Genomic DNA, 13,720 nt, shown 5'->3' with positions numbered 1-13,720 from the left:
GCTAAAAATTTATGAAAATCTGGGAAGTATCAACAAGACTCCTAGTCCATGGTATTTTTAAATTTTAATGTTTGACTGGCCCATACTGGTCTTTTATCACATTAGGTTGTATATTGGCCTTTTAGCAAAGTAGGTTGGGAGGATATTTCTTGACGGTTCTTACTTCTTTCTTTTAATGTTAGCCCGCAATGTACGCGCGCTTGACGAACGGTGGTCAAATACTTTCTGTTTACCTGACAATGCGCTGATTGCGTCATTTAGTCGTAGACAAGGAATGTTCGGTGCTGTCAATGTTGCAACTTTAATGTCATGAATCACCGTGTAAGAATTTGTTGTTTCTCACTATTAATGCAGCGAACGATTTTTGTAATGTGATACGAGGGTTGGAACTTTAATAGTGGCAACTATTTATTTACAGCTCGTACAAAATAGATACGAGTTTCAAAGTTTTAGTGACCTTCAAAGTAGTCACCAACATTATGTATAACCCGTTGCCAGCGATGTGGAAGTCGTAGGATACTCTTAGCAGTGCCAGTTGTGTTGACAGTTCGAGCGGCGCGGTCTATTGCCCGACGAATTTGTAGCAGTTCCGAAGCGAATGCCGTGAAGTGTTTTCTTCAGTTTAGAAATCGAGTTGAACTCACGAGCGCTTAAGGCAGGCGAGTGCAGTAGGTGGTATAGCACGTAGCAGCCCCATCAGTCAAACAAATCAGTAACAGCTTGCACTGTACGTGCCTGAGCATTGTCCTGCAGAATGTGTCATCACTTCTGTCTCTAAGCTGGTCGTAAGCTGTGTTCCAAAAATGAACAGCCTAGAGACAGAAGTGATGACACTTTCTGCAGGACCTGACCATCATTTTGCAGGACAATGCTCAAGCACGTACAGTACAAGCTGTTACCAATTTGTTTGACTGTTGGGGCTGCCAAGTGCTATACCACCTACTGCACTCACCTGACTAAGCGCTCGTGAGTTCAACTCGATTTCTAAACTGAAGGAAACACTTCACGGCATTCGCTTCGGAACTGCTACAAATTCGTCGGGCAATAGACCGCGCCGCTCGTACTGTCAACACAACTGGCATTGCTAAGAGTATCCCACGACTTCCACATCGCTGGCAGCGGGTTATACACAATGTAGGTGACTACTTTGAAGACCAGTAAAACTTTGAAACATGTATCTATTTTGTACGAGATGTAAATAAATAGCTGTCACTATTAAAGTTCCAACCCTAGTAGATTTAACCTGATGATGTGGCTTCTAGGCTACGAAATCGGTCGTTAAATAAATTATTTACCATAGGGGTCAAGATATTGTTGTTCAAGACGTTTTTAAAGACAGTCTGTGAATAGTTTCTATTGGTCATAAAATTAAAAACGGAATGGGCTTTTGCTTTTGGGCGCTTGCCCCTACAGATTTAAAGTTATTAAAGTGTGAAGTTGTAAAGACGGTTTACGGAAACGGTGTTGTTTGTACATCTTGGAGAGCTCTCTGAGGTGAAGTGAGGGTGGCGCACTCACCCGGTCGCAGCCTCTGGAGAAGCGCATGAGGACGGGCGCGAGCACGGCGCCGGGCGGCACGCAGGAGTCGCCCAGCTCGCGGCGTAGCTGCGTGAACTGGAACAGCGCGTCTTTGTCGTGGTCGACGCGCCGCCGCAGGATGCCCAGCAGCACGTCCAGCGACCGAGACCCCAGCGTCGGCTCCACCTGCGGTCGTACACCGCTGCTTCACTTTCACGTGCACTCCACACAGGACATTAGCAACTAAACATGTGATTTGCCCGAAGTCAGTACACAATGATTGACGATTAATATCACTCCACACATACAAATGTGCTATCTGATCAAAAGTACCCTGACACCTTTTAGTGGGCATTAATGTGGGGTGTGACTCTGCTGACAACACTTTCAAAGAGGCATCTCGATGTCTTACTTACTGATGAGTAAAAAAAAAATGGTTCAAATGGCTCTGAGCACTATGGGACTTAACATCTATGGTCATCAGTCCCCTAGAACTTAGAACTACTTAAACCTAACTAACCTAAGGACATCACACATATCCATGCCCGAGGCAGGATTCGAACTTGCGACCGTAGCAGTCACTGATGAGTCTTTGTGTTGTATGGCCAGGGTGGAAGAAACTTCGCCTCCTGATGTTTCGTCCAGAGCTGCGATCGACATCTTCGGAAGTGCTCCTGGCGAAATTCAGTTTTGCCAAGTGAGGAGTCGCAAGTCGGAGAGCGACATAAATACTGTGTAAACTGGGAAGGGTCGAGTTTACGGGTAATCAACAGAGATAATCTTTGTCAGAGATAAAATTTAACTATCGATTGTCGCCTGAGAATGAGACCAATTGTCAGTGCTATCAGATCCCCAAAATCTCAAACTGCAAGATACCTGGCAACTCTTTCACAACCATATATTGGTAAAACTTGCTGTGGCCTTCTCCACCAGACATCACGGCGCCTAGAGTATCAGCAACCAAACTGACAGCCTGCAGCCGGGGGGTTGCCCGCTTCGCAGGCACTCCGAAGCACTACACAACCGACAGGCAACATTGATGAATGGCCACAACAACAACAACACAGCAAAGACACCAGAGGCCACCATGGGCCACTACCGGCCCACATAAACATAAGGAGGAGTTCGTTGCAGATCCCGGAACTATTTTCACACGTCAAACCACGTGATGGAAAATAGTTCCGAGGTACTCATCCGCCGAAGCGCTATAAAGGCCGGCGCTCGGCCGCACATCGGCAGTTCATCGACCGCCAGCAGACGTGGATAGCTGCCGCCCCGGCAGCCCGGCCAGGATCTTCTCGCTGATCTCTGGATTAGGCTTGGAATATCAGAGAAGTCTCTGGCGGAGACTAGTAGGAAATTATTTCAGTTGTTTTCTATATTATTCTTGCATGTAGTTGTGATTCGAAGACGGATCACTGTTTTGTGTTGGTGTTATACTTGGAGAATTTGTTTTGGTTAATTGAACAGTCCAATAAATTGTTTTCGGACTTCGATCGTTAGTTTCTTCTGCTTACACAGACATATCAAAACTGACTCATGTGCAAAAGAATCAAGGCATTTTATCGAGTTACCTTAAGGACTAACTTTGGCTCCTTAGGATGTTATTACAAGTTTATTCACCATGATTCCAGTTAACGAAGTTATGATTTATGTAACGGATGTTTTTCCAGGCGATATGATTGCTGTTTTCACACACTGCCTTGTATTGTATTGTATGTTAACAGGGTACCTAGAAACGAAGGAGAGGCTCCGTCCCCGCCACAGCCGCAGTGGTCCACGACCCCACGACGACTACCGCAGTCCACTTCACCCCTCCGCCGCTCCACACCGAACCCAGGGTTATTGTGCGGTTCGGCCCCCGGTGGACCCCCCAGGGAACGTCTCACACCAGACGAGTGTAACTCCTATGTTTGCGTGGTAGAGTAATGGTGGTGTACGCGTACGTAGAGAACTTGTTTGCGCAGCAATCGCCGACGTAGTGTAACTGAGGCCGAATAAGGGGAACCAGCCCGCATTCGCCGAGGCAGATGGAAAGCCGCCTAAAAACCATCCACAGACTGACCGGTTCACCGGACCTCGACACAAATCCGCCGGGCGGATTCGTGGCGGGGACCAGGCGCTCCTTCCCGCCCGGAAAGCAGTGCGTTAGACCGCACGGCCAACCGGGCGGGCACACACTGCCTTCCTTCTAGTCAGTTCCAGTGGGATGATGAATTTTACGAGCTAGTTGGTGGTGTCGAAATGGGTAACTTATTAGAACCTCCGATCGCTAATTTTGTATGAAAAATCAGAAAAGTTAACTCTAGAAAATGTAAATAAGAAACTATGTCGATGGTACCGGTTTGTCGATAATACATTGTTTTGTCGCATTGTAAAAAAAAACTTATAGAACAGTTCTTTTTTATTTGAAAGGTATACATTCAAAAATCCAGTTTAACACGGGGACTGAAAAAGACAACGCAATGTTTTTGGTCGTTTGGTTGGTTTGGGGGAGGGGACCAAACAACGAGGTCATCGGTCCCATCGGATGAGGAAGTCGGCCGTGCCCTTTCAAAGGAATCATCCCGGTATGTGCCTGAAGCGTTGTAGGGAAATCGCGGAAAATCTAAATCAGGATGGCCGGACGCGATTTTGAACTGTCGTATTCCGGAATGCGAGTCAGGTGTGCTAATCACTGCGCCACCTCACTCGGTGCAAAATCATTCTGACATATTTTAATTATCAGACAGGTTGATGGAAGGTTGAAATAAAACGTTTTTCTGAAAGTCACACATACGGATAGATATTTGCATGACAACTTCAACCATCATCCGCAAAGAAAGAGAAGTGCCATTAAATGCCTTGTTAACAGAGCCAAAAGATATTGCACACTGCAACGATTGGATGCCAATTTAAAACATCTGAAGCAGGCTTTCGAGAAGAATGAATATTCAGAAGACGAAATAAATAGGGCCCTGCGACCGGATAACAGTAAGAAAAAAGACAAAGGTAGAAGACAGCGATTGAAGAACACGGTTTCTCTCCCTTTTATCAAAAAAGTATCTGATCAGATTGGCAAGATTTTACAGAAACGTAACATCAGACCGGTTCTTAGACCAACTAAGAAAATATGTCTAGAACTCCGATCCGTGAAGGACAAACGCCCTCCTCTGTCACCAAGTGGAGTATAAAAGATACCATTTAATCGTGGAATCGTCTACAGTTGAACTACCAATAGATGCGTGAATACAAGACTGAAAGAACATAAGCCTTGGCCGACTCGGGAAAACAGAAAAATCAGCTGTCGCAGAGAAAGTTCTTCAGTCAGGAAAACATTTAAGTCAAGTTTTCCGAAACCAAAACTTCATCTACTATGACAAACCTATTGTCTACGACTAGATATGGAAGCCATCGACATAAGTAAGGATAGTGATAATTTTAGCAGAAAATAAGGGCCATGGAACTCAATGATTGACAATGGTTTTGCAGACTCGATAGATACATTTTTGTCCTAGACAGGTAAAAACCGATAGTTAAGTTTCCAGAATGAGGTTTCCACTCTGCAGCGGAGTGTGCTCTGATATGAAACTTCCTGGAAGATTAAAACTGTGTGCTGGACCGAGACTCGAACTCGGGATCTTTGCCTTTCACGGCAAGTGCCCTACAATCTGAGCCACCCAAGCACGATTCACGAGTCGGCCTCACAGCTGAAGTTTGGAAGGTAGGAGACGAGGTACTGGCGGAATTAAAGCCTTGAGGATGGGTCGTAAGTCGTGCTTGGGTAGCTCAGATGATAGAGCACCTGCCCGCGAAAGGCAAAGATCCAGAGTTCGAGTCTCGGTCCGGCACTCAGTTTCAATCTGCTAGGAAGTTTCGATAATTAAGTTTTACCTCTGACAAAGATTATCTCTGCTGATCACATGTAAAATCGATCACGCCGTTTTCCACAGAATTTATGTCACTTTCCGGCTTCCGACTCGTCTGTCTGCAAGACTCAGCTTCGCCATAAGCACCTCCGAAGATGTATAGGTCTGGACGAAACGTCAGGAACGGAAAACTTTCTTCGAACACGGCCATACAGCCCGAAAGACTCATCAGTAACTATGACATCCGGTCGCGAAAGCTTTCATTATATAATCTGAATGTCTATCGAGAAATCACACCCCATCCCACATGAAGTACCGGAACCAGACAAGGTTTTGGACTCTGCAGTCTGGAGGGAATTCGACGTTCCAACTCATATCAACGGTGTTCGTTGGGTTGAGGTCGGGATTCTGGGCAGGCAGGGCTATTTCAACAATGTTATTGTCTATAAACCATTGTCTCACAGCTGCTATAAAACAATCATTGTGTCCCAATTATTCCTCTACTGTACGTAGCACACAATGCTGTAAATGTGTTCATATTCTTCTGCTTTTAGCTTAGTAATAAGGGAACCGCACCCAGATGACGAAAAACAGACTTATAGCGTGACATCGCCCCCTTCGTATTGTGAGGGTGCTCTCCTTCTTGAAGCGGTCTTCTTGCTCGTTTCGGAGGCATCCCGCCTTCCACCAGACTTTTCCTGTCAAATGACTGCTGGTACGTTGTAACAGGAGCTGGTACGTTCACAAGCAGGGTTTATTATCGCGGTCACAAATCGTTTTAACTTCCGATAGACAATAAGTCCACACAACCAGATAACAACGTGAATAGACTCTCGTTTCGATTCCGAGACAAATTCGGTTCTGTGTTATTCATAGATCTCCCTAGTTACCGAGTCCCCCAATCACGGTCTATCACCATGGATGGAGCTCCATGGCACACCGCACTGCTCTGCACACTGTGAGTCTCTGTCTGCTCTGATATCACAAGCAGCAGTCCGACGAGCCCGGAACATCTGCACCAACACACTAATCCAAACGGAATCTACTTTCCTTTTAACTGTAACTATTATTACTTACACCAAGTATTCCACGATTCAGCCATACACACGATCCCGGAATCTCAGTTCAGCAATAAGGTTGCTTATCACCGGCTCCCATTCATCACTACACACATTTGCACCCTTACACTACGTTACTATTGGCACTAAACATGATAGCAGGTAACGTTCGGCAGGCATTCGCCAAACCCAAACACTTCCCCTAAAGTGATTCATCACTCCAAATCAAATGCTTCCAGCCATGCACTGTCCTGTGGCCTCACTCCTTGCACCACTCCAAGTCTTGTTTACTGCAGAAATGTCTGGCATATGAGAAGTTCCATTAGAACTACTGACAGCCTTGGGAGGGCCAGTCCTGACAAAACTCTACCATCTGGTGAGAAAAATGTATGAGACAGGCAAAATACCCTCAGAATTCAAGAAGAATATAATAATTCCAATCCCAAAGAAAGCAGGTGTTGACAGATGTGAAAATTGCCGAACTATCAGTTTAATAAGTCATGGCTGGAAAATACTAACGCGAATTCTTTATAGACGAATGGAAAAACTGGTAGAAGCCGACCTCGAGGAAGATCAGTTTGGATTCCGTAAAAATATTGGAACACGTGAGGCAACACTGACCCTACGACTTATCTTAGAAGATAGATTAATGAAAGGTAAACCTCCGTTTGTAGCATTTGTAGACGTAGAGAAAGCTTTTGACAATTGTTTTGTTTTGTTTTGATTTTAGGGCGCAAAACTGCTAGGGTCATTAGCGCCCGGTCTGTGACTTAAGAAGCAGTAAAACACCGAAAACGAAAACAAACAAAAAAAAACAAACAAAAAGAAAACTTCAAATGACTGACGTCATTTCACTGGCACGAATGAATTCTAGAACGCGATCGGCCGATCGCGTGTCATCTGCTAAAATTGACGATATATCAGGCGACAGCTGTAGACGGGCGCGTAACGGAGTAAAATAGGGGCACTCAATTAAAAGGTGTCTTACCGTCCACAACTGAGAGCAGTGGGGACAGAGTGGGGGAGGATCGCCGCTTAAAAGATGTCGATGGCTAAAAAGACAGTGCCCTATCCAGAGTCTAGTTAAAATTACCTCCTCCCGACGACGCGTTCGGGAGGAAGAGGTCCAAGCGTCCAAGCACAAGGAAGAGTTTTTACGTCCCGCAATTTATTTTGGGGAAGTGTCGACCAGTGCGCGTGCCATAAATGAACAACACGACGACATAAAACGCTCCGTAGATCGGCGACGGGAATCGATGGAATAGCTGGCCGAAGAAGAGAGACTGCAGCCTTGGCTGCAATATCGGCCGCCTCATTTCCACAGATACCAACGTGTCCCGGGAGCCAGAGGAACGCCACCGAGACGCCCCCCAGGTGGAGCAAGCGCAGACAGTCCTGAATCCGGTGGACCAGAGGGTGCACAGGGTAAAGAGCTTGTAGACTGAGGAGAGAACTGAGAGAATCGGAGCAGATAACGGACTGTATCCGCTGATGGCGGCGGATGTAGTGGACAGCCTGGAGAACAGCGTAAAGCTCCGCAGTATAGACCGAACACTGGTCGGGAAGCCGAAAGTGATTTGGGGTGTCGCCAACAACATAGGCACTCCCTACACCTAACGATGTTTTCGAGCCGTCGGTGTAAATAAATGTGGCGTCCGCCATTTGTGCACATAGAGCAGCAAATGCCCGACGATAAACAAGTGAAGGGGTACCATCCTTGGGAAATCGACAAAGGTCACGGAGCAGGCAGATCCGGGGACGGAGCCAAGGCGGTGTTGTACCCCAAGTTGTCAAGAAGGTTTTAGGAAAGCGGAAGGAAAGAGAATGGAGCAGTTGACGGAAGCGGACTCCCGGTGGTAGTAGGGAGGAGGGGCGGCCTGCATACCCTACATCAAAGGAGGCGTCGAAAAATATGTCATGGGCTGGATTAGCAGGCATGGAAGACAGATGGCTGGCATAACGACTCAGAAGGACTGCTCGCCGATTGGACAGCGGAGGTTCAGCAGTCTCAGCATAAAGGTTTTCCACAGGGCTGGTGTAAAAAGCTCCAGACACTAAACGTAATCCACAGTGGTGGAGAGAGTCGAGACGCCGAAGAATAGACGGCCGAGCAGAGGAGTAGACTATGCTTCCATAGTCCAATTTCGAGCGCACTAAGGCGCGATAGAGGCGGAGAAGGACCACTCGGTCCGCTCCCCACGAGGTACCATTCAGGACACGGAGGGTGTTGAGGGATCGCAGACAGCGAGCCGAAAGATACGAAATGTGGGAGGATCAGCAGAGTTTTCTGTCAAACATAAAACCCAAGAATTTAGCGACGTCTGAAAACGGAAGGTTGACAGGTCCTAGATGTAAGGAGGGTGGAAGAAACTCCTTACGTCGCCAAAAATTAACACAAACGGTCTTACTGGGAGAGAAACGGAAGCCGGTTTCGATGCTCCAAGAGTGGAGGCGATCGAGACATCCTTGAAGACGACGTTCAAGAAGGCTGGTCCGTTGAGAGCTGTAGTAGATCGCAAAATCGTCCACAAAGAGGGAGCCCGAGACATCAGGAAGGAGACAATCCATAATTGGATTGATGGCAATGGCAAACAGTACAACACTCAGCACGGAGCCCTGGGGTACCCCGTTTTCTTGGGAGAAAGTACGGGAGAGAGTAGTGTTCACCCGCACCCTAAATGTGCTCTCTGCCATAAATTCGCGAAGAAAAAGGGGCAGCCGACCTCGAAAGCCCCAAGAGAACAGTGTGCGGAGGATGCCCGTCCTCCAACAGGTATCGTATGCTCTCTCCAGATCAAAAAATATTGCTACTGTTTGGCGTTTCCGGAGAAAATTGTTCATGATATAAGTGGAGAGAGCAACAAGATGAACTGCAGAACGATGCTTTCGGAATCCGCATTGGGCAGGTGTTAAAAGACTGCGGGACTCCAGCCACCACGCTAGACGGTAATGCACCATACGCTCCAAAACCTTACAGACACTACTCGTGAGAGAAATGGGGCGATAGCTAGAGGGGAGATGTTTGTCCTTTCCAGGTTTCGGAACAGGAACGACGATAGCTTCCCGCCATCGTCTGGGAAAAGTACTGTCGGTCCAAATCCGATTATAAAGGCGAAGGAGGTAGTGCAGACTATGGGTTGATAAATGCAGCAACATTTGGACGTGGATACCATCCGGTCCTGGGGCAGAGGAGCGAGAAGAAGAGAGTGCATGTTGGAGTTCCCGCATGGAGAAAACAGTATTATAGCTTTCGCGATTTTGAGAGGAGAAAGCAAGAGGTCGCACTTCCGCTGCACGTTTCATTGGGAGAAACGCTGGCGGGTAATTGGAAGAGCTCGAAATCTCAGCAAAGTGCTGACCCAACGAGTTAGAAATTGCGACGGGGTCCACTAATGTATCATGCGCGACAGTGAGCCCAGAGACCGGGGAGAAACTAGGCGCGCCTGAGAACCGTCGAAGCCGACTCCAAACTTCCGAGGAGGGAGTGAAGGTGTTAAATTAGCTAATAAAGAATTTCCAGCTTGCCTTCTTGCTATCGCGGATGACGCGACGGCATCGCGCAGGGAACTGCTTATAGCGGATACAGTTGGCCAAAGTAGGATGGTGGCGGAAAACGCGGAGAGCACGTCGCCGCTCACGTATTGCAACACGGCATACCTCGTTCCACCAAGGAACTGGGGGGCGCCGGGGCAATTCGGAGGTGCGTGGTATTGAATGTTCCGCAGCCGTAAGAATAACGTCGGTAATATGTGTGACCTCATCGTCGACACTGGGAAAGTGACGGTCATCGAATGTCGCTAGAGACGAAAAAAGTGTCCAATCAGATTGGGCAAACTTCCATCGTCGGGGGCGCATGTATGGCAGTTGAGGCTGCAGTCTAAGGACACATGGAAAGTGATCACTCGAGTGTGTATCATCAAGGGCAAACCATTCAAAGCGCCGAGCTAGCGGAACAGTACCGACCGCAAGGTCCAAATGAGATAAATTTGTCGTGGAGGCAGATAAAAATGTAGGGATCCCAGTGTTGAGGCAAACTAGATCCGCTTGGTGGAAGACGTCTAGCAATAGTGAGCCACGTGGACAAGGATGTGGAGATCCCCAAAGTGGGTGGTGGGCATTGAAGTCCCCAACCAGCAAATAGGGGGGTGGAAGCTGACCAAGAAGATGAAGGAGATCAGCTCGTGCCATTGGTGTGGACGATGGAATGTATACAGTACAAAGAGAGAACGTGTATCCGGAAAGGGAAAGACGGACGGCGACAGCTTGGAAGGAAGTGTTTAAGGGGATTGGGTGATAATGGAGAGTATCATGGAGAAGAATCATGAGTCCTCCATGGGCTGGAGTGCCTTCAACAGAGGGGAGATCATATCGGACGGACTGAAAATGAGGGAGAACAAAGAGGTCATGGGGACGCAGCTTTGTTTCCTGAAGACAGAAGATGACCGGCGAGTAGGATCGTAAGAGGATCGACAATTCATCTCTATTGGCTCGAATGCCGCGGATATTCCAATGGATAATGGACATGGGGTGAACAGAAAATGGAGGAATGTGACCAAAGTTGCTGTCAACTCAAAGACTGCTCGGAGCTAGCGACCGACAGCATGGAATGGCATTCAGCCGAAGGCAGAAGATCCTGATCCATAGGTTGGTCAGGAGCAGCTCCTGCCACCAGCGATCGGCCGGTTGACCGGCCACCAGCAGTGCGCCTCGGCGACACAGAAGACGGCCGAGGGCGATTTCCGCCAGGTGGTGCTGTAGATGGGACACGCCTTGGCGGAGAAGGAGAGGAACTGGGTTTCTTTGTAGCCTTCTTTGAAGTATGATGTTTAGATGAAGGAGGAACCGATGATTGGGAAGTTGCGGTACGTAAAAACTCTGCACGAGTATGCTCTTTTTTGGAAGGCTTGGTGTCTGACTTTTGGGCTCGAGATTTAGCAGAACCCGATGAAGGGTGAGCCATAGAGTGGGCAGGCGAAAGTGGTGAGGTTGAACGGGCGCTCTTTGCGCTGGCCGATCTGACGACCGTGGCACTAAAGGTGAGGTCGCAAGTCTGCGTGGCCTCCTCCTTTGTTGGCCAAGGAGAAGCAAGGACAGTGCTGTATTTTTCTGTCTGAGGCACGGTGGGCTGGCGACTGGCGATTAATTTTCGACCAGCAAAGGTCGACACCTTTTCCTTCACTCTTATTTCCTGGATGAGCTTTTCGTCCTTAAAAATGGGGCAATCTCGAGAGGAAGCAGCGTGGTCACCCATACAGTTGATGCAGCGAGGGGATGGAGGTGGACAAGCACCTTCATGGGCATCCTTGCCACACGTAACACATTTGGCCGGATTGGAACAGGACTGGCTGGTGTGATTGAACCGCTGACACCGATAGCAACGCGTAGGGTTTGGGACATAAGGGCGAACGGAAATTATTTCATAGCCTGCTTTGATTTTCGATGGGAGTTGAACTTTGTCAAATGTCAAGAAGACAGTGCGGGTTGGAATGATGTTCGTGTCAACCCTTTTCATAACTCTATGAACAGCCGTTACGCCCTGGTCAGAGAGGTAGTGCTGAATTTCTTCGTCAGACAATCCATCGAGGGAGCGTGTATAAACGATCCCACGCGAGGAATTTAAGGTACGGTGCGGTTCCACCCGGACAGGGAAGGTGTGGAGCAGAGAAGTACGCAGCAATTTTTGTGCATGGAGGGCATTGACTGTTTCTAACAACAGGGTGCCATTCCGTAATCTGGAACAAGACTTAACAGGACCTGCAATTGCGTCGACACCTTTCTGAATAATGAAAGGGTTGACCGTGGAGAAGTCGTGACCTTCGTCAGACCGAGAAACAACAAGGAACTGTGGCAACGATGGAATAACTGTCTGTGGCTGAGACTCAGTGAACTTTCGTTTGTGAGCAGACATAGTGGAAGGTGAGAAAACCATTGCGGAAGAATCCCCCATGATTACCAGCGTCTCCGATGGCGCGCTCCTCCCTTGTGGGGGCCCTCACTGAGGGCACTCCCGCCTTGGGTGATTGTTCACACCTCAGGTCACACCTCCCGACAAACGGACGGAGGGACCAATCGGCACTTTCGGAAGGTATCAGCTCAGGTAATCACCCCTCCCTGGGCCTGGCCGTTACCACGTGGTACGTACGTGTCCTACCTGTCTACCCGGGGCGGGGAATTACGCGTTACCCCGTCACCGGCTACGCATGGAAGTGCGTGGGTCGGCCTTCAGACACGCACAGGGAGGAAAAAAGAGAAAGGGAAAGGAAAGAAGAGGGGTCTCAAACGCCGCAGCGGAGAAAAGTGCAGAGAGAAGCGGGAAGGAAAAGAGAAGGACAGAGGAAGGACGAAGACTTGCAAGTATAGAAAGCAAGGAATTTGTAACACTTTAGAGCGTCCGTCTCCGGACGTAGGCACAAACCATACTCCCAGAGAGGGAGAAAGGGAAGGAAAGAGCCAGAGGTGAGGGGGGGGGGCGAAGATGGGGGAGGGGGAAGGATGAGGAAAGGGAAGGTATGCAGCCCGGAAAGGAAGGAGGGCCACATTAGCTCGGGGTCCTGTGCTCGCTACGCACGTGTCCACAAAAGAGTTGTGAACCCCCTGGGGGGACTTTTGACAATGTTGACTGGAATACTCTCTTTCAAATTCTGAAGGTGTCAGGGGTAAAATACAGGGAGCGAAAGGCTATTTACAATTTGTACAGAAACCAGGAACATGAAAGGGAAGCAGTGGTTGGGAAGGGAGTGAGACAGGGCTGTAGCCTATCCCCGATGTTATTCAATCTGTATATTGAGCAAGCAGTAAAGGAAACAAAAGAAAAAATCGAAGTAGGTATTAAAATCCACGGAGAAGAAATAAAAACTTTGATGTTCGCCGATGACATTATAATTCTGTCAGAGACAGCAAAGGACCTGGGAGAGCAGCTGAACGGAATGGACAGTGTCTTCTTGGAAGGAGGATATAAGATGAACATCAACAAACGCAAAACGAGGATAATGGAATGTAGTCGAATTAAGTCGGATGATGCTGAGGGAATTATATTAGGAAATGATACGCTTAAAGTAGTAAATGAGTTTTGCTATTTGGGGAGCAAAATAATGGTCGAAGTAGAGATGATATAAAATGTAGACTGGCAATGGCAACGAAATCTTTTCTGAAGAAGAGAAATTTGTTAACATCTAGATTTAAGTGTTAGGAATTCGTTTCTGAAAGTATTTGTATGGGGTATAGCCATATATGGAAGTGAAACGTGGACGATAAATAGTTTAGACAAGAAGAGAATAGAAGCTTTAAAAATGTGGT

The 13,720-nt window shown here is 47.9% G+C and overlaps 1 protein-coding gene across 1 annotated transcript in view; it reads right to left on the bottom strand.

Annotated features, from left to right (window-relative positions):
* LOC126176238 (uncharacterized) overlaps positions 1-13,720 on the bottom strand; it is a 400,926-nt gene that overhangs the window by 240,129 nt on the left and 147,077 nt on the right. Inside the window, exon 6 of the mRNA XM_049923383.1 lies at positions 1,519-1,704. Coding sequence (XP_049779340.1) covers positions 1,519-1,704 — 186 coding nt within the window. The remainder of the gene's footprint in view (positions 1-1,518; positions 1,705-13,720) is intronic.

This window comes from Schistocerca cancellata, chromosome 3 (genome assembly GCF_023864275.1).
Source record: "Schistocerca cancellata isolate TAMUIC-IGC-003103 chromosome 3, iqSchCanc2.1, whole genome shotgun sequence".
Taxonomy (NCBI): domain Eukaryota; kingdom Metazoa; phylum Arthropoda; class Insecta; order Orthoptera; family Acrididae; genus Schistocerca; species Schistocerca cancellata.
This window is presented reverse-complemented; position numbering and strand designations above follow the sequence as displayed.